This window comes from Sorex araneus, chromosome 1 (genome assembly GCF_027595985.1).
Source record: "Sorex araneus isolate mSorAra2 chromosome 1, mSorAra2.pri, whole genome shotgun sequence".
Lineage (NCBI taxonomy): Eukaryota > Metazoa > Chordata > Mammalia > Eulipotyphla > Soricidae > Sorex > Sorex araneus.
Genome location: NC_073302.1, coordinates 246,605,072 through 246,629,164, shown reverse-complemented (window position 1 = coordinate 246,629,164; position 24,093 = coordinate 246,605,072). Strand labels below are relative to the sequence as shown.

General features: G+C 42.1%; 2 protein-coding genes and 1 non-coding gene across 3 annotated transcripts in view; 1 reads left to right on the top strand and 2 right to left on the bottom strand.

Moving 5' to 3' along the window:
* Positions 1 to 7,362, bottom strand: part of NUFIP1 (nuclear FMR1 interacting protein 1) — a 35,039-nt gene extending 27,677 nt beyond the window's left edge. The window contains exons 1-5 of the mRNA XM_004604665.2: positions 6,948 to 7,362; positions 5,833 to 5,915; positions 3,402 to 3,500; positions 1,793 to 1,855; positions 1,138 to 1,214 (exon numbers count right to left, since the gene is read on the bottom strand). Of these exons, the coding sequence (XP_004604722.2) occupies positions 1,138 to 1,214; positions 1,793 to 1,855; positions 3,402 to 3,500; positions 5,833 to 5,915; positions 6,948 to 7,350 (725 nt within the window). The 5' untranslated portion in view covers positions 7,351 to 7,362. The remainder of the gene's footprint in view (positions 1 to 1,137; positions 1,215 to 1,792; positions 1,856 to 3,401; positions 3,501 to 5,832; positions 5,916 to 6,947) is intronic.
* A 109-nt stretch (positions 7,363 to 7,471) lies between these two features.
* GPALPP1 (GPALPP motifs containing 1) overlaps positions 7,472 to 24,093 on the top strand; it is a 31,084-nt gene continuing 14,462 nt past the window's right edge. The window contains exons 1-6 of the mRNA XM_055118790.1: positions 7,472 to 7,659; positions 11,166 to 11,298; positions 11,678 to 11,785; positions 14,960 to 15,068; positions 18,657 to 18,791; positions 19,278 to 19,442. Coding sequence (XP_054974765.1) covers positions 7,572 to 7,659; positions 11,166 to 11,298; positions 11,678 to 11,785; positions 14,960 to 15,068; positions 18,657 to 18,791; positions 19,278 to 19,442 — 738 coding nt within the window. The 5' untranslated portion in view covers positions 7,472 to 7,571. The remainder of the gene's footprint in view (positions 7,660 to 11,165; positions 11,299 to 11,677; positions 11,786 to 14,959; positions 15,069 to 18,656; positions 18,792 to 19,277; positions 19,443 to 24,093) is intronic.
* LOC129401276 (U6 spliceosomal RNA) lies at positions 17,990 to 18,096 on the bottom strand. The gene has a single exon (XR_008628207.1). It is a non-coding gene; the product is annotated as a U6 spliceosomal RNA (small nuclear RNA).

The following is a 24,093-nucleotide window of genomic DNA, read 5'->3' as shown; positions in this document are numbered from 1 at the left end:
AGGGAGGAAGTAGAGAGAGGGGGAGAAAAGGGGAAAAAAGCAAGAGAAACAAACAAAAAAACCCAATACTCAGGGAGTAGAATTGTAAGGAGAAAAACCTGAATCTGTATAGAAGATACCAAGAGGCAGGAAGTTTACATACAGTATAAAATTCAAGTAAGACCTCTTTATGGACCCAACTCCTTTACTTTCAAATTTGACCCTGTACTTGGTTACAGCCTCTTGATCGATGCTAAGATGAGGGCTTCCATATATTACACCATGAAACCTTAATTCAGTCAAATATTTATGCACTACTTACTAAATTCAGGATGCAGTGCTGAAGAAAATAATTAAAATTAATCATTTTGAAACCAATATAAACCAACTATAAAACCATACTCCCGGAAGAGAGCAATGCAGAGTCTCTTGTCCAGGCCACTCGACATCTAATAGCCTTATTCTTCCTCTTGGAGAACTTGACCAGCTACCGAGAGTCTATTGCCCGCACAGCAGAGCCTGGCAAGCTCCCCATGGTATATTCATATCCCAAATACAGTAAAAGATATATACATACCTCTCGGAGAGCCCGGCAAGCTACCGAGAGAGTATCCCGCCCACACGGCAGAGCCTGGCAAGCTACCTGTGGCTTATTCGATATGCCCAAAACAGTAATGATAGGTCTCATTCCTGACCCTGAAAGAGCCTCCAATCATTGGGAAAGAGGAGTAAAGGAGAGGCTGCTAAAATCTCAGGGCTGAGTATAGCAGAGACTGAGTGTAACAGAGCATAACAGTGCCCTCTGGAGTAAATCTATGAACTGGATGACAGTGATATAGTGAATCATTTTGAGTACTGCAGCATTATAAAAGATCAAATATTCTTTCAAAAATTATTCACTATGATTGTAACAGTACTATTTTTGAAGTATTCAGTCCTATAGTACTGGGGTTAAGGTGCTTGCCTTGCATGTGGTCAACCCGGGTCCTGGTTCAATCCCTGGCACTATGTATGGTTCCCTAAGCACTGCCAGAAGGAATACCTGAGTACAGAGCCACAAGTAAGCCCTGAACACTGCTGGGTATGGCCCAAGTAAACTAAAAAATAGTAATAAGAAATAAATAAGAAAGCGATTTTACTACTTCACTCTTTACTCACTTTCTTCTTTCTTCCCTCCACCTTGCAATCTCCTCAGGAGTGTCTAACTTGATCTTCTTCATTCCAGGAGCATGCATCTATAAGAAAATGTGCTGCATATCAGATAGTGTATAATATGCTTTTGACTAAATCTTAAACATTATGAAGAAAGGTTCCTGGTAATTTACTAATAGACATCATTTAAAACTAAAAATTATATCCAGTCTTACTATGGCTTTTAAAGGAAAAAAGGGTTAATTTTTCAGCTACTTAGGTAAGTGCTATAAATAAGAAAAAAAGTAGATATCAGTAATTTTGTATTGAATTTTAAATAACCAAATGAGTGATTTTCCAATCAAAGTTGAAAGCAGAAGCTAAAGAAGCAAATGGACATAATGATTTAAAGTAGCACAGTGTTATAAAATTACACAGAAGTTATTCAAGAAATTCAAGGGCAAGTTGACTCAGTTCTAATGTCTGATGCAAATAATGTGCTTTATCTGTTAAACAAATTTGATATTTATCAACTTCACATGTATCTTAAGGGTAAACTAAATGAAATGTTTAAAAAAATGTACAAACATTTTATAAACATTATTAGCATATTTAATCTAACACTGCATGTAACAGATTAATGAGATAAAAACATGATGTATCAAAAAACCCACAAACTTACATTTTTCCAATGAAACTGGACAATCTTCTCATGTGCACTAAAAGAGCAATCAGCTTCAGGGCACTGTAAGAGTTTTTTGTAATGAGAAAATTATGTAACATCGCTATATTAAAATTCACTTTTAGAACAAATACAGACACTTTCCGATTATGTTTCATAGCTATCTCATTCATGTGGTATGGGTGTGATCACTGCACACTGATGTCAAAAGTGAAACATCATTCTAAAACTGGTGAATGACAATCTCTATACACATACATTTACTTCACCACTTACAAGAATACGTGGTATCAATATGTTGAAAAATGTTAGTTCCTATAAAGCTAAGGAATGCTCTGATAAATGCTTTTCAATTTAAGAAAATTCTGATTTGACTTCTGGGAATATATCCCAAGGGTGCAAAAAAAAAAAAGCACAGTAGAAATGACATTTGCACCTGTATGTTCATTGCAGCACTGTCCACAATAGACAGAATCTGGAAACAACCCAACTACATCTACAAAATGGAATAATATGCAGCTGTTAAGGAAAGATAAAGTCATGAAATGTGCTTATTAGTGGATGATCATGGAGAGTACCATGCTAAGTGAAATGAGTCAGAAAGAGAGGGATAGACACAGAATGACTGCACTCATTTGTGGAATATAAAATATCATAATATGAGACTAACACCCAAGAACAGTAGAGACAAGAGTCAGGAAGATTGCTCCTTGGTTGGAAGCCTGCCTTATGAGCTGGGGAGAAGGCAGCTGGAATAGAGAAGGGATCACCAAGTCAATGATGGTTGGAGGGATCACTCAGGATGGGAGATGTGTGCTGAAAGTAGATAAAGGACCAAACATGATGGCCTCCCAGTATCTGCATTGCAAACCATAATGCCCATATGTAGAGAGAGAGTAAGAGGGAAGCTGTTTGCCATAGAGGCAGGGGGAAGGGTAGGAGCTGGGGAGGGATACTATGGACCTTGGTGGGGGAAATGTGCACTGGTAGATTCAATTTCATGACTGAAACTCAAACATGAAAGCTTTTAAGTGTAGCTCATGGAGATTCAATAATAAATTAATTAAATAAATAAAAAGAACATTCTGGTTTGGCCTGGAGATAGTAAGGTACCTGCATTACACGCAGCCAACCCTGATTCAATCCTCTCCAGCACCACATATGGTACCCTAAGCAGAGTCAAAAGTTAAGTCCTGAGCACCACCAGGTGTAAACCCCCCCCCCCAAAAAAAAAGAAAATTCTGGCTTCTTTTTATACCACATATCTAAGGTCCTATTCATCTTCTGAAGGTGAAAGTCATGTCAAATTCCAGTGTGGTATTTACATAATTAAGGCAACTGGGGAGGAGCAATCCTTAGGAAGCAGAGGAGACACACATACCACACAGCGGCCTGACCTCAGATTAGCAACCAAAGCAGAGCTCTCACCACCCTCAAACTTCAAACCAGAGGGCCACCATTCCTATTTGTCAAGTCATCAAGTAATATTTCTGTGAAAACCGAACAGTTTTCAGAAAACAAATTTGAGAATTTCTAAAATATATAAGCATTTTTGCATTAGCAAATAAACACTGGGATAACCAACCAACCAACCAACAAACAAACATACTTTTGTGTGTTCAGACATGTGTTGATCATACTTTTCTTGATTTTTAAAACCACGATCACAGGTATCACAAAAATGGTGAAAAACTGGTTCCTTCCTTCTCTGCAAACAAAAACAACAGGCATTAGTCTTATGGTGAAAAACCTTTAATAACAAAGATAGAACTATCCTTCTAGCAATATATACTTCTGATCTTTCACAATACCTTTACATACAAAAGAAACTTGTGAATACACTTCTAGTGCAAGAACAATTTTTTTTCCTTTTATTTTAGCAAAGGTATTAGGAAAAGGGATGTGATAAAAATTCAATCTGCATGGCCAGTGATTCGACTCAGCAGCAGAGGCATGCCTCACACATGGGCTTTACCCCAGGCACCAAACATCTAAACAGACCTAACATAAACTTCAAGTAGAAGTCTACACTAGTAAGCTAATAAAGACCTAGGAAAGCCGATTATCAAAATGAACTATTTTTAATCTAAATTTGCAACTTTCATACTGAAACATAAAACAAAAAAAGAGGGCTGGAGCAATGGCACAGCAGGCAGGGCATTTGTTTTGCACACAGCCAACCCGGGTTCGATTCCCAGCATCCCATGTGGTCCCCTGAGCACCACCGGGGGTAATTCCTGAGTTCAGAGCCAGGAGTAACCCCTGTGCATCGCCGGGTGTGACCCAAAAAGCAAAAAAAACAAAAACAAAAAAACCAAACAACAACAACAAAACACAAACAAAAAACTTCAGATTGTTTGATGTTATTATATTCCAGGGCTGGAGCGATAGCACATCTGTTGGGTGTTCGCCTTTCACGCGACTGACCCGAGTTAGATTCCTCCGCCTCTCTCGGAGAGCCCGGCAAGCTACCGAGAGAGTATCGAGCCCACATGGCAGACCCTGGCAAGGCTACCCATGCATATTGGATATGCCAAAAACAGTAACAATAAGTCTCTCATTGAGAGACATTACTGGTGCCTGCTCGAACAAATTGATGAGCAACGGAATGACAGTGATTATATTCCACTGTTCAACATATATTAGCTACATAGTTTTCATGCCAAAATGAAAGCTACAAATTTTACACTGTAAACATTCCTCACCTCATTCTAAATGAGTAACATTAACAAATCTTCAAGTGGAAAGATCAGAGATTTGTAAACTATATTAAAGGAAGCCTTTTCATGATTGTCAGTTATTTAGACACACACACACATATAAACACACTATTTATTACACTAACAATTTCTGAAAGCCTGTATTTTTTTTTAAAAGATCTTTTATTGAATCACTGACATAGACCCTTACAAAAGGCTCTCTCTCTGTCTCTGTCTCTCTCCCCTCTCCCCTTTTCTCTTCTCTCTCCCCACTCCCCACTTTTGGCCACTGTGGTTTGCATACTGATACTGAAAAGTTACCAGGTATATCCCTTTACCTACTTTCAACACTCAGTTCTTGTCCAGTGTGATCACTTCCAGCATTATTGTCAACAGGTCCCTTTTCTAGCTTATCTACTCTCCACCCCACACACACTTGTGGTTGATTCCAACCACTGATCAGTCCTCTTAGCCCATTTTTCCTGGCTGCACACACTTTTTTTTAACTCCACAAGACTAAAGAGAGCACTGGCTTGTATCAATAATCAATATATTTACTTCTGCTACTATAGTAAATGGAGTCAATGTTTCTTTTTCTACAATTTCTCTATTTATCTCTCAAAAAAAGATGATGTTTGAAGTATTTCTGTTATATAGGTTACCCTTAAATAACCTATTCTACGGGGCTGGAGCGATAGCACAGCGGGTAAGGCGTTTGCCTTACACTCGGCCGACCTGGGTTCGATCCCCGGCATCCCATATGGTCCCCCAAGCACCGCCAGGAGTAATTCCTGAGTGCAAATCCAGGAGTAACCCCTGAGCATCGCTGGGTGTGACCCAAAAAGCAAAAAAAAAAACCCTATTCTGCAAGGTTCTTCTGTGGCAGAAATGGACATGAAGCAATGAATCACGGTTGTTTTTGGTCCACATCTGGCGGTGCTCAGGATTAACTACTGGCTCTGCACTCAGGAATCACACCTGGTGCTCGGAGGACCACATGGAATGCCAGGGATTGAACCTGGGTTTGCTATATGCAAGGCAAATGCCCTACCTGCTGTACTATCTCTCCAGCCCAGCACGGATTCACTTATGACTGAACTCAACATAAGGAATGATGACACAGAATCAAAGGGTCACATTCAAAAATAACTTCAGGGGCAGGAGAGTTATATAGTGCATAAGGCATTTGCCTTGGATACAGCTGGCCCAGGTTCGATTCCTGACACCATATAGTGGTCTCCCAAGTGTGCCAGGAGTGACCACAGAGTCAGGAGTAAGCCCTGAGCACCAACAGGTGTGGCTCCAAGATAAAACCAAACAAAAAAAAAACTTTAAAGATACCTTTTTTTTCTGTTTTCTATTTGCTGGGAAGTTGTAGTCAGTTGACTGTGCTTCATAATTTTTTTGAAAATTAGAGTGTTTAACTGAAAAACAAAATGTTTGCAATTATACAATTAAATTTTTATTTGCTATGACATATTACAGTATTTGAGTAAAGACAATGGTAAATTACTTAGGAAAGATTAGTAATTCAAACATATTAACATAGATAAATGACTACTAAATATATATTTGTTAAATTATACTTACTGCTAAGATTATGTGCCCATGATGCCCTAGGCATCTAGGTAAAGGAATGAAAAAGTTAACCTGATTATATTGCTTGTTCTTACAAGCATTAGAAATGTAAGCTATAAAATCCCTAATAAAGCTCTTCCAACACCAGTTATTATCAGCAAAACAGAAACTTGCAAATCCTGTTAGCCCCACCAAAACTCCACAACTTATCCAGAAACTCATCACCTCCTGCCCTCCACCCTGGTCTAAGTCCCCCACCTCTCTTACCTGTAACTGTAACACAATTCCTATCAGACTTTCCTTCTAGCTAATTCCCAAGGTTCCAAATTATTCCGTAAATCCATAAATCAAATCCAGGCACTCTCCTGCACTGCCTCTGCCACATCAAAGTCAAAATCCCATGATCTCCCAGGCCCTAAAAGGTCTCCCATCTTCCCCACAAACTTCTACAATTCCACTCCTGGCTCAGTGCTCTGTAATCACTGGGATTCCATTTGGCCGACAGCTTCGGCCACAAGGTCTTTGCATTTGCCTGTATTGTTATTACCCAAGATGTATCCACTCCTCTGATTCTCACACCAGGCTCAAATCTTTTGCTTTCAGCTTAAGACTGACATCGACATTTGAAACTGCACTATCATTGTTCTTTGCCTATTTGCTTATTGACTGTCCTCCTACACCACATGTTAAGCCCCAGGCGAAAATGAAGACTTTGTGCATTCTGCTCGGTTATGTTCCCAAGCTCTCGCAAGGAAAACAGATCTGCCGATAAAATTATGAGACATCAGTGACCTGATTCCAAGAGTAAAATTAGACACAAAGAGGGGGAGATGGGAGAGGAGCGGGGGAAGCAACCCCGAGAAGTACAAACAACCTACCCCGAGAATTGTGCGACTTCGGATGCTGCGGGAAAACACCAGGAGAGCGTCCCCAGTACCATGAGGTCGAAGCCTGGAAATTCCAGGGAGGATGGCCACCGAGTTGAGGCTGAGTGTCCAAGGGGGACTTAGCGTCAAAGGGGGGCTGTGCCCCGGCAAGAAGCTGGGTATCGAAGGGTGGCGGCGCCTCTGGGAGAAGACGGGCCTCCGAGGAGGGCTGCGCCTTGGAAGCTGAGCCGGCAGCCGAAGGCGACGACGAAGGCGGCGGCGGCGACTTCATGGCCCAGAACACACAATTGCCCGTCAGCGCGGCTGTGTCATTTCGAGGTCTCAACGTAGGGGTCATCTCCGGGGTGGGAAACCACGGCGTGGAAGTCACAAATCCCCCAGCCGGCTCACCCATGCCTCCCGCCAGCAAGGGAACGCAGCGTGCGACTGCGGAACACACCAGTGACGTCACTTCCTCTCTGGGGTCAGACGACTCGGCCAATCAGAGGCTGATGCGTCATCAGTTGGCGCCGGAACAAAACTCCCAGCCTTTGCGGTGGTTCCTTTTGGGTTGCTTACACTTGGCTTTTATCGGCTTTTATCGATCATATACGTGACCGTTGTCCCGCGCCGCAGATGGCGAGGGATCTGATCGGGCCGGCCCTGCCCCCCGGCTTCAAGACCCACGGGACAGCGGAGGACGAAGAGCGGGACCCCAGCCCGGGTGAGCAGCGGCGTCTCTGCCAACCGCTAGACCCGCCCACTCCTTTTCTGGCCCTGCCCTGCTCGCTTTCTATAAAGGGCCCAGGCCCGGGTGGCCTGCAGCGTGGGGGAGAAGGCGCGGCCTGGCCGGAGCCAGTTTTTTTTTTTTTTTTTTTCTTTTTGCGAACGTGCCTGTAGGGAGGGGACCATCGTGTGGGGGTGGGGGACTCGTCAATGAGTTTAGGCTTGGTTATCCTATAATGATGTAACCTCAGTTGCACGTTGTGGTCAACGATCGATCCGATCCATAGTTATTCCAGCAACTGTCTAAGACGGTGGTCTTCAACTCCCTCCGTCCACGGACAAGGGCGGGTCAGCAGCAGGTGTAGTGAGGTGGAAAACCCCTGGTCCGCCGCCTTGATGATAACTGCTGGTCTGTGGACTGGTAAATACAGGACAGATGCCGGTCCACAGAGGTAAAAAGGTTGAAGGACGCTAATATTTATATTAGATTTAAATAAGAATTTAAATGTCACTTCATGAAGGCCTTTCCAAGCACTTCAAGCATTGCTATGCTTTAATGTTTGTACTACTTTGTAGACTACAAGTGACACTGTATCACTGTCCTCCGGTTGCTCATCATTTGCTCTAGGGGGCGCCAGTAACGTCTCCATTCGTCCCTGTAGGGTTCAGGGTCAGGGGACTGAGGCCCATTATTGTTACGGTTTTTGATATATCGAATACGCCACGGGTGCTTGCCAGGCTCTGCTGTGCGAGATTCTGCAAGACTCTTCCAAGAGCTTCGTTTTATAGTCTCTGGGTCTTGGCCATTGATGAGATTACATGGCACCAGAGGCAGTTTGTGGGTGTGACTGCCAAGCTACTGGAAAATGGGGGATCTGCGTGGATCAGTCCCGATCTGAGCAGGCTTGGAGATCTCAGCAACAGGTCCCACATATGTGTTGGTTCCTTCATGCTTGAGGCTCCTGAGCTTGTGGAGGGTGGTCTTGAGCATGGCTGCGGCTGGGTTCTGGAGGTTTTCGGCTGCCGGGGCTCTGCTTGGGGCAGAGAGGGAAGCTCAACCCACCCTGCTCCAGGGTGGCCCTGGTGAAGACCGCCTGGCTCTGGAGCAGGAGGTTTCAAGTTTGAAGTGAGGCAAGTTAGAAAAATGTGAAACTGAAAGAGTAATTAACACTCCCACTTCTGAAAGTTTTTTTTTCATTCTTTGACTGGTTAATATGGCATCCACCTTCCCAGCAAATGTCCTTTCTTTTATTATTATTGTTTTTTAAGTTGAGATCCTGTGAATGTGTTGTTTTTGGTTTACCACTTTTGGGGTTTGTTTGTTTGTTTGTTTTTCTGGCCACACCTGGCTCAACTCAGGGCTTATTACTGGCTCTGCCCCAGAGATGACTCCTGATGGGGTTCGGAAGTAGGGGGTGTTGAGAGAGACCATATGGGGTGCCAGAGATCAAACCCAGTTCAGCCTTGTGCAAGGAAAGCACCCTGGCCATTGTACTCTCTCTCTCTAACCAGATAATTTTATTTTTATTCTTTATTTTGTTTCTGTCTTGGGACAACACCCATTGGTGCTCAGAGTTTACTCGTGACTCTGTGCTCCTGGATCTCTCCTAGTGGGGCTTGGAGACTATATGGGGTGCTGATGATCAAACCTGAGTTGGCCATGTACAAAATAAATGACCTACATGATGTACCAACTCTCTGCCCCCAGTATTTTATTTTACTGTGGCAGGCTCTCCAGTAGTGTTCAAGACGTTGGGGGACCCCACCAGTGCTTCTGAGCAACTATGATAGCTTTCATTGTCTACTGGCATTTACTTTACATGCTCCTTTATCTCTCCATTCTCTTTTGTTTGTTCCTTTTGTGCGTTTGCTCACCCTCAGCAATTAACACTGTACCTGTGTGTTTCCTTCTCTGCGTTGACCAAGTTTTGATCCAGCTTGCCCAGCACATAAAGATCCTTGGTAGGGTTTTGGTGAATGACTGCCTCTTCAGTAAGCATAGTATCTCATGAATGACTTATTTTAAAAAAGAAAAACACATAAACCCATTCTTATAATAACCTCCTAGATAGATGGTCTTAAGTACTTGGCAAAAAAAAAAATCTTGAGATATGTTTTATCTCATCATTCTTCTAATTGGATTTTTAAAAAGTTTGTCAGTACCAATATCTTGAGATTCACTATATCACAGCAAAGAAATACCCTTTGTTGGCATCTTCTACTCACAACCTCCCCCTCTAACCTTCATTCAGCTAAAGAATAAGCATTTCCCTAAATGCATCAAAGATCAGTTTTACAAGCTTCAGTGCTTTGCCACTAAGGTATCCCCAGTTCCCTCAGGATTCTTTTATTTATTTATTTTCAATATTTTGGCAGTTTGAGCATCCATGCTTGGGGACTGTGGCAGCAGATTTGAACATCTGTGCTCGTATCAGCGTAGATAATTATATCTGAAATTATTTTGCTGAAATATAAAATGAGTACAAGTCACTCTGGTTAGTGACCTAGAAAACCCTGGCCCCTTTCATCCATCCCTCTGTAGCCATATTCACCTCTATAGTAACTCTAATAGTAAGCAGTATAACTTAGGCTGACATTTTGTTCCAGCTTAAAAAGATAACTATGAAGATACCATTAAGTGGTGACTCTTAGGAACCAGAATAGACTTTTAAAGTTTTTTTACATGTGAAATTAGAAATCTTCCAGCATGGAGTAATGAATTTGTTGTTTGGTTGACTCACATAAATTCTGCCTATAAAGGGGGGGAAAAATCTGTTTTCGAGGCCAGAGCGATATAGTACAACAGAAAGTCACTTTCCTTACATGCAACCAACCTGGGTTCAATCCCCAGCACCCTATGTGGTTTTCCCCAGGCCAGCCAGGAGTGATCTCTGAGCACAGAGCCAGAGTAAGCCCTAAGCACAGCCAGGAATGGCCCAAAAAAGAAAGAAAAAAAGTTTTAGCAGTTGCAAAACCAAATTTGCAAGCCGTGTAAAATTTGCATGATGTCAGGGAAATTGCATGTTATTGTTATAATTGTAACTATTCAAGTCTTTGTCACTTTCATCCTGGGTAAGACATTGTTCCTGCCTACCTGAAGTTGTAAAGATAAAACCACTGTTCATGCAACAGGACTGATATTAAATGATATTAAAGTCCATAGTAGGGGCTGGAGCTGGAGCTCAATGGTAGAGCACCTGCCTCATGTGAGAGGCCACAAGCTGACCCCTTGCACTGCCACCACATCGCTGAGTGCAGTCCTCAGTATAATGCAACCAGGTGTTCAGCCCCCAGTAGATCATAAGCAAGTGTACAAGCACAACAGCAAGTGCAGGGTCCCCTTCCCGTAGCACACCACCACCACCACCACCACCGTGATGAAATATAAAGTCCATAATAATGATAGACAACCAGGGCTGTGAATTTCAGCAAAGAAAGCATAAAATGCAGGCTCGGCCCTTCATTGAAACAGTGGCTAATTATAACAGTTCAAAAATTCTTTAGTTGCAGGACCAGCCCTTCCCCCTAATTACAAAAGAAGTAGTTCAGAATCATCAGACAGTGATGAAGACAGCAGCTCTCTATCTGAAGACGGAAATCAAGAATCCGAGGAAGATGACAGTGGCCCAACTCCCAGGTCAGTCTTTCAAACAGTGAACCAAGTTTCAAATTCAGAACACACTGGCCAGAACTGATCACTAGTCAGGAGGTATCCTTTTTGCGTGTGTACAGTATGGGGAGCAGTCGTTTCAGAGAGCACTTCCTGTATCTTTTTTGTTTTGTTTTGAGGCCACACTTGGCAGTGCTCAGGGACTGCTCCCAGTGCGGTGCTTGAGAACTCACTTCTAGAAGTGAGCTCAGTGAATAGTGGCTGGGTGTGGCACTCAAACACAAAACAAACAAAATAATATATCCTATTTTTAAAAGATCAAAATTTTCCTATGGAAAGATTTCTGATGCACATGCATAAAGTCACACTATGGGGTATTTTACCTTCCTACTTTCCCTCTCCCCAGAAAACAGAAGAGAAATCATGGTGGTGACGATGATGATGACGACGATGAAGGGTTTTTTGGACCAGCCCTTCCTCCTGGATTTAAAAAGCAGGATGATTCTCCTCCAAGGTAATAATGTATATTATTTCAGGCCATTCTTTGCTTTCCTTTCTTTCTTTCTTTTTTTTTAAATTTTATTTTCCCCTTATACTTTATATAAACACTGTGGTTTATGAAGTTGTTGACGATAATTTTTTACAGACATTCAATATTCCAACACCTATCCCACCACCATTGCACCTTCCCACCACCATTATTTCCAATTTTCCCAGCCACCCCTTATGCCTGCCTCCATAGCAGGCCCTCAACATTTTTTAAATATTGTTATAAATGGTTTGCTAAAATTATGATAAAAAATGCTTCCTTAGAAGAAAGTTAATCAAGACTGTTGTATCTCACCCTGGAGCCATTAAATCCTGGTACAAGATACTATTATAACAATACTAAAATATTATTACAGGTTAAGCCTTTTGTGTTTATATTTTGTTAATCAAGATTGGTTGCTTTCTACATTATATCTCATCGAATCTGGTGTGCTGCTCCAGGTATATGAGTGTTGTAGAGGTGGAGATGTTGTTCCACAAAGTCCAGAATTTTTAACGGGGTGATACAGCTGGAGTAAAATTATTAACTGGGTAGTGACTTAAGGCATGTATATGACTGCTGGGTTTCCAGAAGTACAGGGAAATGGGAGGAGGTAGCCCATTCTGACTCCATGAAAGCCTGGAAATTTAAGTCACAAAACCCGCATACCTGAGTTTTTTAACAGATTAATTTCTGGATGAGGCTCGTCCAAGCAGTGGAGTCCAGCTGGGAGTATGGTGGTGATTGTAGACTGTGGAGGGTTTGGGCTGCCAGGGCTCTGTTTGGGTGGGCATTGGGGTCACTCACCCCACTTTCAAGGTGCCTGGGGTCTGGGAGAAATTCTGCAGGTCGTTCTTTTCTAAATATTGCAAGAGGTGTCTCTTAAGTCTTTAAAGAATTAGTTGAAATGGTGTTAAAACCAGAAGAGATTGCACAGAAAGTAAGTGACCTACCACAGCTTCAATGCTGCTAAGAGTTTTCAGCCAAGTATAACAGCTAATATTACCATTTTCCCTGTAATTGGGCGGGTCAGTGGTACAGCACCTGTTACCCTGTGGCTCTGCTATTAATTAGGGTATTGGTGTTTGCTGGCACCTAGTATACTGTATTTTCAAAATCGTGCCCGCCTGGGGAAGTCATGAGCTATCACCCTAAATTTGACCTGCTTTGGGCTCTGCCAAAAGGGGACTTCCCAGGCAGAGGTAGGTCTGCTGCCACCTTCCCCTAGTGTCTGTGGAGCATCTCCTTTCAATCCACTGCCCAAATTCCTTCAGCTGTGGGCTCAGACTTTCTCAAACTAACAAAGGTTGAGGTTAGTTTGTGGCTCTTTTTTTTTTTTTTTTTTTTTGCTTTGGGAGATTAAGGGATAGTTTGTCTAAAAGAACATGTTCTTCTAAAATATTAAGAGTAGAAGAATTTTCCATCTATCTTCTGGCTACTCTAAAAGTTCAGACCAGGCTCTCTTCACTGGGGCAACTTGGAGGGGGGCGGGTTGAGTTCCCCCCCAGCAGAACCCCGGTAGCTGAAAACCTCCAGAACCCAACTGCACAGTCATGCTTTAGGCCGCTCCCCACAGTCTCAGATGAACCTCACCTATGGGGGAACCTGCAGGAAAACCCAGGTGTGCAGGACCCGTGGCTGAGATCCTTAAGCAGGATTGGAATGGGACTGGCCCTCCTCCCCCCAGCTCCCCAGTTTTCCAGTAGCTTGGCAGTCACACCCACAAACTGCCTCTAGCGCCATATAATCTTATCCAGAGCCAAGATCCAGAGACTATAAAGTAAAGCTCCTGACAGAGAGCAACATAGAACTGCCTAGAGCACAGGCCATATTTGCAGACATAGGATCTCTTATACTCTAGCCCACTGATATGCCAAAAGTAGCACACATTTATGTGGGTTTAACATACATGCTTATAATCTGTTATACAAGGGCTTAATGGCTCCAGGATGAAATACAACAATCTTCACACACTTTCCTCTGATGGTGGTGGGAAAGTGCACAGTGGTGAGATTGGTGTTTGAATATTATCTCTAATGAACTATTGTGAACAACCTTATAAAAAAAATAAAATTTAAAGGAAATTTTAAATGAAATAAAATGGTTCAGAACCAGCTTCCAAGGCCTGCAGAGAGCCATGAATATCTTGCTGGCCTTACTGCTTTCTGAGGTTGGGCAGAGGAGATTTCCATCCACTGTCCATCTTCAGCTCACCAGAGCAAAGTGCCAGGCTTTCTAAACTGCTTTGCCCCTCCCAGACCCTGGGCTCTGGCTCCTTAGCTCTGGAATGAGCCAGGCTTCATGTTCCACTATAGGAATCTCTGCAGATGGGGCTGGCTGCTCCAGCAGGCTTTCTCACTGAGGCTCCACGGAGTCAGCTGTGCCGATGTCTCTGTGTTGAATCCTGCATGCTTGGTGTTTAATGATGTAGCACTCTCAGCCTCTCCTCTTTCTGCACATCTCAGCCCTGCTCTCAGGGTTTTCATTATTTTAAACATGATAATTTCTATTTAGCATTGTTCTTTGAGGAGATTAGTACAGGCCAATGCCACAAAGCCTGAGAATTGCTGACTAGTATCTGATTATTTAATAACAAGTAGAAAGTTAAAATGCAAACATTAGAGACTGAAGTGATAGCACAGCAGGTAGGACGTTTGCCTTTCACACGGCCAACTTGGGTTCGAGTTCAGCATCCCATATCATCCCCCAGCACTGACAGGAGTAATTCCTGAGTGCAGAGCCAGGAGTAACCCCTGTGCATCACCAGGTGTGACCTGAAAAGCAAAAAAAAAAAAAAAAAAAAGGGAAACATTAGTCTTTTTCAGACAGTGAAAAATACCAAAGTATTTAGCAAAAATAACATGTTAAATAAAAGCTTGATTTGTTATGTGACTTTTGATTATTTTCATATATTCATATTTTGAAAACTGCTTTTTAAAGTCAGAGAAATGAGGGGGTGGGGGGAGGTATACTGTGATTCTTCGTGGTGGAATATGTGCACTGGTGAAGAGATGGGTTGTTCGAGCATTGTATAACTGAGACTTAAACCTGAAAGCTTTGTAACTTTCCACATGGTGATTCAATAAAAAAAAAAAAAAGATAATAACTCAAAAAAAAAAAAAGTCAAAGAGAATGATAAAGATACATTTTATTTTTCAGGCCTATAATTGGTCCTGCACTACCTCCTGGTTTTATTAAATCTACACAGAAAAGTGAGAAAAGCAGAGAAGATCCTGGACAACAATTATCATCACATCTCAACTCTGAGGTTTGGGTGGATCTTGATTATAGGATAATAAGTAGCAAACTCAGAACTTTATGTAGTGATGATGGTATTCCTTTGATTCACATGTAATGAAAAGTTCAGCCCTGTTCAGATTAAGATTCTAACTTAGGTTCAGTGAAATCAAAAGTTTATCACAGATCTGAAATTTCATTAGAAAAATAACAAGGTAGTTGATATTCAAACATGGTATAACATATTAATAGTCCTCATTACCAAAGGGAATCGCTAAAGGCTAGCAAATAGAATATGATGAAAAGTTGAAGGAATCATTTGATGTGATCTGGACAAAAGAAAACAGAGGAACTTGATGGCTCTTATCTTCTTCTGGAAATGAATTCTCTTCTAGCCAACTGTGGGGCCTGTCTGTAACAAAGCACTGAAGGATACATGACTTTTGGACAAGATAGATAATAAATGTAAAGGCTGTTTTCTTGATAGAGGCCTGGTTTTTTTAGCAACAGATGAGATTTGTACAGTACTTTTTTTGTTTGTTTATATCTTTTAAAACTACCACTAGTTTTAAAACTAGTTTTAAAACTACCACTCCTAGTTTTCAATTACTTTTTTTCTTTTCTTTTTTAAATTTTTTATTAGTGAATCACCGTGAAGTACAGTTACAAACTTATGAACTTTCGTGTTTGCATTTCAGTCATACAGTGATTGTTTACCATACCTCCACCAGTGCCCATTCTCCTCCACCAATGTTCCCAGTGTCCCTCCCGCTACCACCACCCTAACCCCCGCCACCCCACCCTGCCTCTACGGCAGGGCATTCCCTTTTGTTTTCTCTCCTTTTGGGTGTTGTAGTTTGTAATAGAGGTATTAAGTGGCCATCGTTTTCGGTCTAGTCTACTTTTGGCACACATATTTCAACCCGAATGGGTTCTCCCAACATCCTCTACTTGGTGTTCCCTTCTCTATCTCAGCCACCTTTTCCCCCAGCATGTGAGGCTAGTTTCCAGGCTGTGGGATAGACCTCCTGGTCCTTATCTCTACTACTCTTGGGTGTTAGTCTCCCACTCTGTTACTTTATATTCTACAGATTATATAGTACAGTACTTTAATAGTTTACAATGCATTTCCCCCGTAGAATAATATAATTTTTCCTGACCTTACAAAATTGGGGAACTGACTCAAGATCAAATAATCTACACTTATCAAGCCAAATCTAGTTTTTAGGACTTCAACCCACCTGTTCAGTTCATTTTTCTGCAAGTCCTTTTTGTATGTGGCTTGATGAAAGCAAGAGACTCCTGTACCTCTTCACTGAGATCTGCGTTTCTATTGAAGTCATTCCTAAATGAAATGTGATCACTGGTTAAGATCATAAATTTCAGTCATTTACTCTTTCCTTCAGCAGATACTTAGAGAGTACCTGCAGTATATCACATGCTATCACAGAAATGAATTAACAAATTCTCTTGTTCCTCCCATTAGTAGCCATCCTGACTTCCACCACTTTCACTCCCACCCTGGCCCAAGGCATCACCAGGTTTCTACTACTTCACTTGTTCTGTTTGCTTTAGCCCTTGTTCCTCTACTACATCTTTCAATAAAGCAGCTTGAGGGGCCCAGTGAAACCAAGATATGTCCTGTCACCTGTCATACGAGGAAGAAAAATAAGAATTTCTTTGGCCAAAACGTATCCTATGCCCAGCCTAAACTCACCAGTTAGACAGGAATAAGGAGACGAAAGTGGTCAGCTTAGAATTATCAACATTTCCCCCACTGATCAGAGAAGGTTGTCTCAGTTTCCTAAAAGGGACTTGTTCCAAAGAGAATGGGTAAAACCCAGAAAACCCAGGATTGTCTCAGTAACGGACTAGTTAGTGATATAATTCCTGATTGGAATTGTAAAGATAAACCCACGTCCAGAAAGATTAAAAAACATGCTTGCATTCATAGGCTAAGAGTGGTGAGTTGTCTTGAAACTTAATTTTTGGTTTTGTATTTTTTTTGGTTTTTTTTTTTTGGTTTTTGGGTCACACCCGGTGATGCTCAGGGGTTACTAGTGGCTTTGCACTCAGGAATCACTCCTGGCGGAGCTCAGGGGACCATATGGGATGCTGGGAATCGAACCCGGGCTGGCTGCATGCAAGGCAAACGCCCTACCTGCTGTGCTATCACGCCAGCCCTTGAAACTAAATTTTAACTGCATCCCAAAATATAAAGTTTTAGAGAACATAATTTCTGTTATATTTTTGGGTAAAATAAGTCTTCTTAAAAAATAATAATAAAATATCTGGGGCCAGAGTGGTAATACAACAGGTAGGGAGTTTACCGTGCATGGGATGGTAAACCACCCAGGTTTGATCCCTGGTATCCCATATGGTCCCCTGAGCCCGGCCAGGAGTAATTCCTGAGTGCAAAGCCAGAAAGAAGTCCTGAGCACCACTGGATGTGGCCCCAAAACAAAATGAAAAAATATTTATAGGTCTGGAGCAAGAGTAGAGTGGCAAGTACTTACCTTCCACATTGCCAACTCAGGTTTGATCCCTGGCAACCTATATGGTTCCCTGAGCCTACCAGGAGTCATCCCTAAGTGCAGAGCTAGGAGTAAGCCCTGAGCACCATAAGGAATGGACTCCAACTAAATATGTAAAAGAATAAATACCCAGAACAACAAAATGATTTAATACCAAAATTGGATTTGGGTTTTTGAGCCTTTCACTGTTAACAGATAACACAGAATCTTGGATGAAAATGTGTTTTAAAATGATTTAAAATTTTTTTTTATTCTATAAGGTAGTTTACAATATTTAATTACATTTAATATTCAAACACCAATCCTCACGTTATACCTTTCCATCACTAAATTTGGCATGTTTCCATCTCAAGCACCGATCCCTGTCCCAAAGCGCAACTGAAATAATGTATTTTGTGTTATCTGTTATGAAGAACCAAAAAATATGGAATGCTTCACGAATTTCCATGTCATCCTTGTGCAGGGGGCATGCTAATCTTCTCTGTGTCGTTCCAATTTTAGTATATGTACTGCCGAAGTGAGCACTGTTTTAAAATGATTTTTAAATTGAGCAAACAGCATTCTCGTAAAGCAACACTAATCTGTGGGGGAAGTATGACATTTTTGAGAACCAAATGAACCCATTTGGCCAGTATTTGTAAGCTATTACATAGAATTTTCATCTCAGTGGACTAGCCTGAATCATGACAGCTTCCAAGAATTCCTTGCAATAGCTCTTCTTATTCCAGAGGGTGTTTAAATTACCAGGAAGTAGAGTGCCCTTCATGTGTCATCTCCTGCCAACCTCTAATAATTACCTGGAATGTCACAGTCAAAGAATGGTGAGGTTGTGTTTATCAGGAAGAGAGCTGAAGTAGTTGAGGGCTCGGGAGGGGCGGTAGGTCGGGCCTTGCATGGGTTTGTCATCTTTGCTCCATGTACTGCAGGGAGGTGGGGAAAGGGGTAAGGGGTCATTGCTGGATTCTCCAGCAACACGCTCTTCCTTTTGTGAGTTTGTCTGGTCATTGGTTTGGGCTAAAATTTGGAACTTGGGATCATTTCCAATAAGCTGCAGCTCTTGGTTTGAAGGTAATGTCTTGTTGCAGAAGGAAACAGATAGCAGCGAAGAGGAGGACATCGTGGGCCCAATGCCGGCAAAGGGACCAGTCAACTACAGCGTAACGGCCGAGTTTGAAAAGAGGGCCCAGAGAATGAAAGAAAAGCTTACCAAGGGGGATGACGTAAGTTTAAAACAAGTTTTACTCTGAGAAGTAGACCCGATTTAAACTGCTAGTTTAAAAAATTTATATTAATACATTTATGTGTAGGCATGTAAACAGATTTAGGAGCTGGGTAGTGAGGAAAACACTGGCCAAGTTACCTACTTAAAGATTTCTAGGAGCTGGAGCAATAGGAGAGCAGGTAGGCCTTGTGCCTTTCATGTGGCTGACCTGGGTTTGATCCCTGGCATCCCATATGGTCCCCCAAACACTGCCAAGAGTAATCCCTGAGCATTGCCAGGTGTGGCCCCAAAACAGAATAAAACAAAAATTTAAATTAAATGTTTTAAAATGTACATATAGCCCTTTACCACCAGTGTCAGATGATACCTCATTGTAGTTTTGATTTTCCTGATAATTGGTGGTGTTGAGCATTTTGTCATGTGCTTTAGTATTTTATGTTTTTCTAGACTACGTTTTTATTTTAATTTTTTATGCCTCTTAAAGGATTCATCTAAACCATTTGTGAGAGAATCGTGGATGACTGAGCTTCCTCCAGAAATGAAAGACTTTGGTTTGGGGCCCAGGACATTTAAAAGAAAAGCTGACGACAAATCTGGAGACCGGTCAGTCTGGACAGACACCCCGGCTGACAGGGAGCGGAAGGCCAAGGTGAGACACTTGAATTCTTTGCTCATGATTTTTTGTTTGTTTGTTTGTTTGTTTGTTTGGTCATACTGGCTTTGTTTTGAAAAGATAGAAGACAAAGTGACTTAAGGGTATTGTGTTGGTTCTGTTTTGGGGCCGCAGCCAGCAGTGCTCAGGGGCTGCTCACAGCTCTGGGGACCCTGCAGTGTGGGGCACCGGAGCAGAGCCCCCTGCATGTAAAACATGCACTCGAGCCAGGAGATGTCGCTCTGCCCAGGTGCTGCTGTAAAATCCTGATTCCTTGAAGGAAAATTTTCAGGATAGGGGGTGTGATACCAGTTTATTTCCCAATCAGTTATCTCATTTAACTCAAGAAAGTCCCCATTAAAGTTTATTTATTGAAAGTTCTTATATTTATTTCTTGAAATCCTCAATAAACTGGGGGGGTGATACCAGTTCATATCCCATTCAGTCATCGCATTTAACTCAAGAAATCAAAGCAGGTGAAACTAGCCTCTATGGGATCAACTTTCCTGAAAGCATAGTACTGGTAAGTAGATGCAGTATTTCCATGTTATACCTAACTCCCAATTCCCTGGTCTTTATCTTTATATGACATCATACAATCTTCAGCGAATGCATACCTCTCAAAATACATTTTGTTTTGTGTTGTTTGGGGGCCACACCTGGCTTGTGTTTAGGGATCGCTCCCATTGGTGCTTGGGAGATCATGCAATCAAGGAATCAGGCCCAGGGTGTCACACATGCAAGGAAAATTCTCTTTATTTGACTAAACAATATCCCCTGTCCTTAAAATATCTTGAAGGAGACAAAACCACAAATTAAACTAGCGAGTTAAATGATTTATGCTCAGGAAAATGACCATATCTGAGGAACACTGAGCTTTGTGTTACTGCCAAATAGGTAAGAAGTATTTTCATTAATTGAAAAATGTTACAAAAGTTATCCCATACTATATACATTATGCCTCTTTTTTTATTATTATTAGTGAATCATCATGAGACAGAGTTACAGACTTACAGGTTTTCATGCTTACGTTTCAGTCATACAATGATCGAGTGCCCATCCCTCCACCAGTGCCCATTTTCCACCACCAGTGGTCCTAGCATCCCTCCCACCACCCCACCCTGTCCCCTTCACCCCACCCTGCCTCTGTGGCAGGGCATTCCCATTTGCTCACTCTCTCTTTTTGGGTGTTGTGGTTTGCTACAGAGGTATTAAGTAGGCATCTTGTTTGGTCTATAGTCTATTTTTCAGCCTGTATCTCCCATCCCTAGTGGTCCCGCCTAGCACCCTTTGCTTGGTGATCCCTTCTCTATCAGAGCTGCTTCCTCACCTAACGTGTATACATTATGCCTTAACCCCTACACAAGGTAATAGTACAGGGGTTAGGGCACATGTCTAGCATGTGGCATATCTGGTAACGCATACAGTCTTTTGAATACCACCAGCAGTGACCCCTGAGCACAGAGCCAGGAGTAAGCCTTGAGCACCCCTAGATGTGGCCTAGCCCGAAGTACTCCATTGTATATTAGGAAATAAGCCTATGTCACTAGCTCCATTCTGTAAATTTATACACTCAGATTTCAGTTCTCTTCGATGTCAAATTAAAATGCTTGACTGAGTGGTACCTTAGTTGATAGTTTTGAGTTTTGACGTAAACATTTTGCAAATCATGTCTGTGAAATAAGTAGTTCCTTTAACTCTTTTTCTTCAGTACCTAACCTATGAAGGATTTTTGTTCTCATTGTCTAAGTGCAAAATTTGTACCTGCTTGAATAGGCATTTTGTTTGGTTTTCTCTCTTAGAAAGAGGAAAGAGGGTGTGCTAGGCAAGTGTCTTAATCCCTACACAGGAAAGGAGCACAGAGGTTAAGGCATTTGCCTAGCATGTGGCATATCTGATAACACATAAAGTCTCTTGAATACCCCCAGCAGTGACCCCTGAGCACAGAGCCAGACAGGAGTAAGCCCTGAGCACCCCCTAAGTATGGCCTAACCCCATCCCCCACAATAAAAAATTAAAGAGAAGGAGATTTTGAGGCACTGTGTGTGTTTGTGTTTTCACTGCAAGGGATCAAAGTCAGGCCCTCACCCATGCAAGGCAAATACTCTAATGTTAAGCTACAATTCCTGGCTCGGGGGAGCTTATTTTTTAAGCAGAGAAGAGCTGTAAGATAAAGCTGTTCTTAAAACGTGGATGTATGTTGAAGTCTCCACATTTTGGCACCATATCCTGAGTATGCCTGGTAATTATCAGCTGTCTTTGCCCTGAAGATTAAAGGAAATCTGAGATGTGAAAGGTAAGGTGAACCCACACGTGGGCAAAGAACAGCAGATGTGGTATAAAAGCAAACCATGTACCTGGAAACACTAGTGTTGGAATGCCCGACTCCTCGTTCTTCACTGATACTTTATGCAGTGAGTGCATTAGCCTTCTTATCATTAAGCCTTTAAGATGGTCTTCAGAAGATCTTAGTTCCTTTACTTACATGGTTGTTTTTATTGGTGCCTACATTTCCCTGTGCTCCTTTCCCTTCTTGGCAGAGTCAGTCTTCTTCAAGGGGAAAATACCATGGAAAAAAGAACAAATAGAAACTAGGCAGTACAGTTTGAACTTAAGTCAAATGAGATCCTGTGATTGTACTCTTTAGTACTGGTCATTAATTTCAGTGCTGGAAATGTTTTGTTTAGAGTTTTTGCAGTTACAAGGTGCAGTTACAAGTGGGAAAGGGGCTTGCCTTGCATGCAGCCAACCCCAGCTTGATCCCTGGCATCACAGAGGTTCCCTGAGTGTTGCCAGAAGTGACTGATGAACAGAGAGCCAGAAGTAAGCCCACAGCACCATTGTATGGATTTGCCTCTCACGTGAACTTAAAAACGGATTTTTTGTTGTTGTTTGGAGGCCAGCCCTGGCAGGTTCAGGGACCACATGGGATGCCAGGGATTGAATCAGGTTGAGGCAAATGCCCTGCCCACTGTATTTTCTCTCTGACCCCAAAAAGGGATTCTTTATATCCATGAATGTCATATTATTCTGTATTAACATATCATAGATTTTCCTTTGTGGCACAGACAAAGTATCATAGAGCTATTTGTTTTCTGGTGTCTTTGATCCTCTGTAAAGTTAGTGACTAATTTTTCTGACAATCTTAGCCAGGTTTCCTGTTAATAGGTTCTCTCTATCCTAGCATATTTATTTCTCTCACACTGTTAGCATTCTCCCATTCACCGTGGCCATGTGACTTGAGGGAAGTAAGATTCCCCTGCAGAAGGAAATGGAAGCTTTAGATATATCAAAAGCTGATGGAGATGTTATGACCTCATTTCATCAAGTTGACTAAATCTAATTCTCATATCAGAGTATTAGTTGTTTTTTTTTTTTGTTTGTTTGTTTGTTCTTTTTGGGCCACACCCAGCGATGCACAGGGGTTACTCTTGGCACATGCACTCAGGAATTACTACTGGCGGTGCTCAGGGGACCATACAGGATGCTGGGAATCGAACCCAGGTCGGCCACATGCAAGGCAAACACCCTACCCTCTGTGCTATCGCTCCAGCCCCCAGAGCATTAGTTTATTGAAGCCAAAAAACTTGACTGCATTCATTGTTACTTTCCACCATTCTTTAGATCAAAGTTGTATAAGGTGAGGTTGTACTGGTTTCTCTGTTGCAAATGCAGCAGGATAAAAATAGGGGTTGACTTTCAATTGTTCTGGGAAGGTTGTTGTCATCTCTTCACAGCCCCTTTCCTTTCCCTCTTTTGACGATGTTGAAGTGACTTAAGGGATATTCACACATCACTTTGCTGTACCCACCAGAGGCCACACTCTTTACTTTTTTTTGTTTGTTTTTTTGTTATTTATTTATTTATTAAACATTTATTTTATTGAATAACCATGTGGAAAGTTACAAGGTTCTCAGGCTTATGTCTCAGTTATACAATACTCAAACACCCATCCCTTTACCAGTGCCCATATTCCACCCCCCAAAATCGCCTCCCAGCCCCTGCCTCCCCCACCCCCCATCCCCACCTGCGTAATTGATAAATTTCACTTCATTTTCTCTTTACCTTGACTACATTCCATATTTCAACATAAAACTCACTATTGTTGGAGTTTCCCCCCAGGAAAGACAGCCCTACCGCCAAGGAAGCATTTGATAATTAGTTTTCCGTTGCTGAGAATGGGAGATATGAAGTCCCGCTGTTTCAAGTACATAATTTTTTTTTCTTCCTCTTTCCCACGTCACCAAGTTCATGCCTGCTTAATAAATAGTCCTCATAATCTGGTTGACTCCACGCCGCCCAGCAAGAAAAAAGGATATTTTCCGTCCTCAGCCGGCGTGGGGCTATGGCTTAGTTCACAGTCTAGGGACATGGCTGTAAGCAGTTTCTGGAACCAAAAGTAGTCTGGTTGAGGCCACAGTCTTTACTTGTGGTCTGTGCACACTTTCTGGTTGTAGTGCTCGCTCGACGTGGCAGTGGGTTTCACACATGCCCTCCCTGGACTTGGAGTCCTATAGACCTGGCTAGGGTGCCCACACAATCTTTTTAGTTGCAGTGCTCATACACACCCAGCTGTTCTGTGGTTGGAAATCACCAGAGGCATTCGGAGTCCAGACAGCAGACAGGATCACACGCCGCCGACTGGACA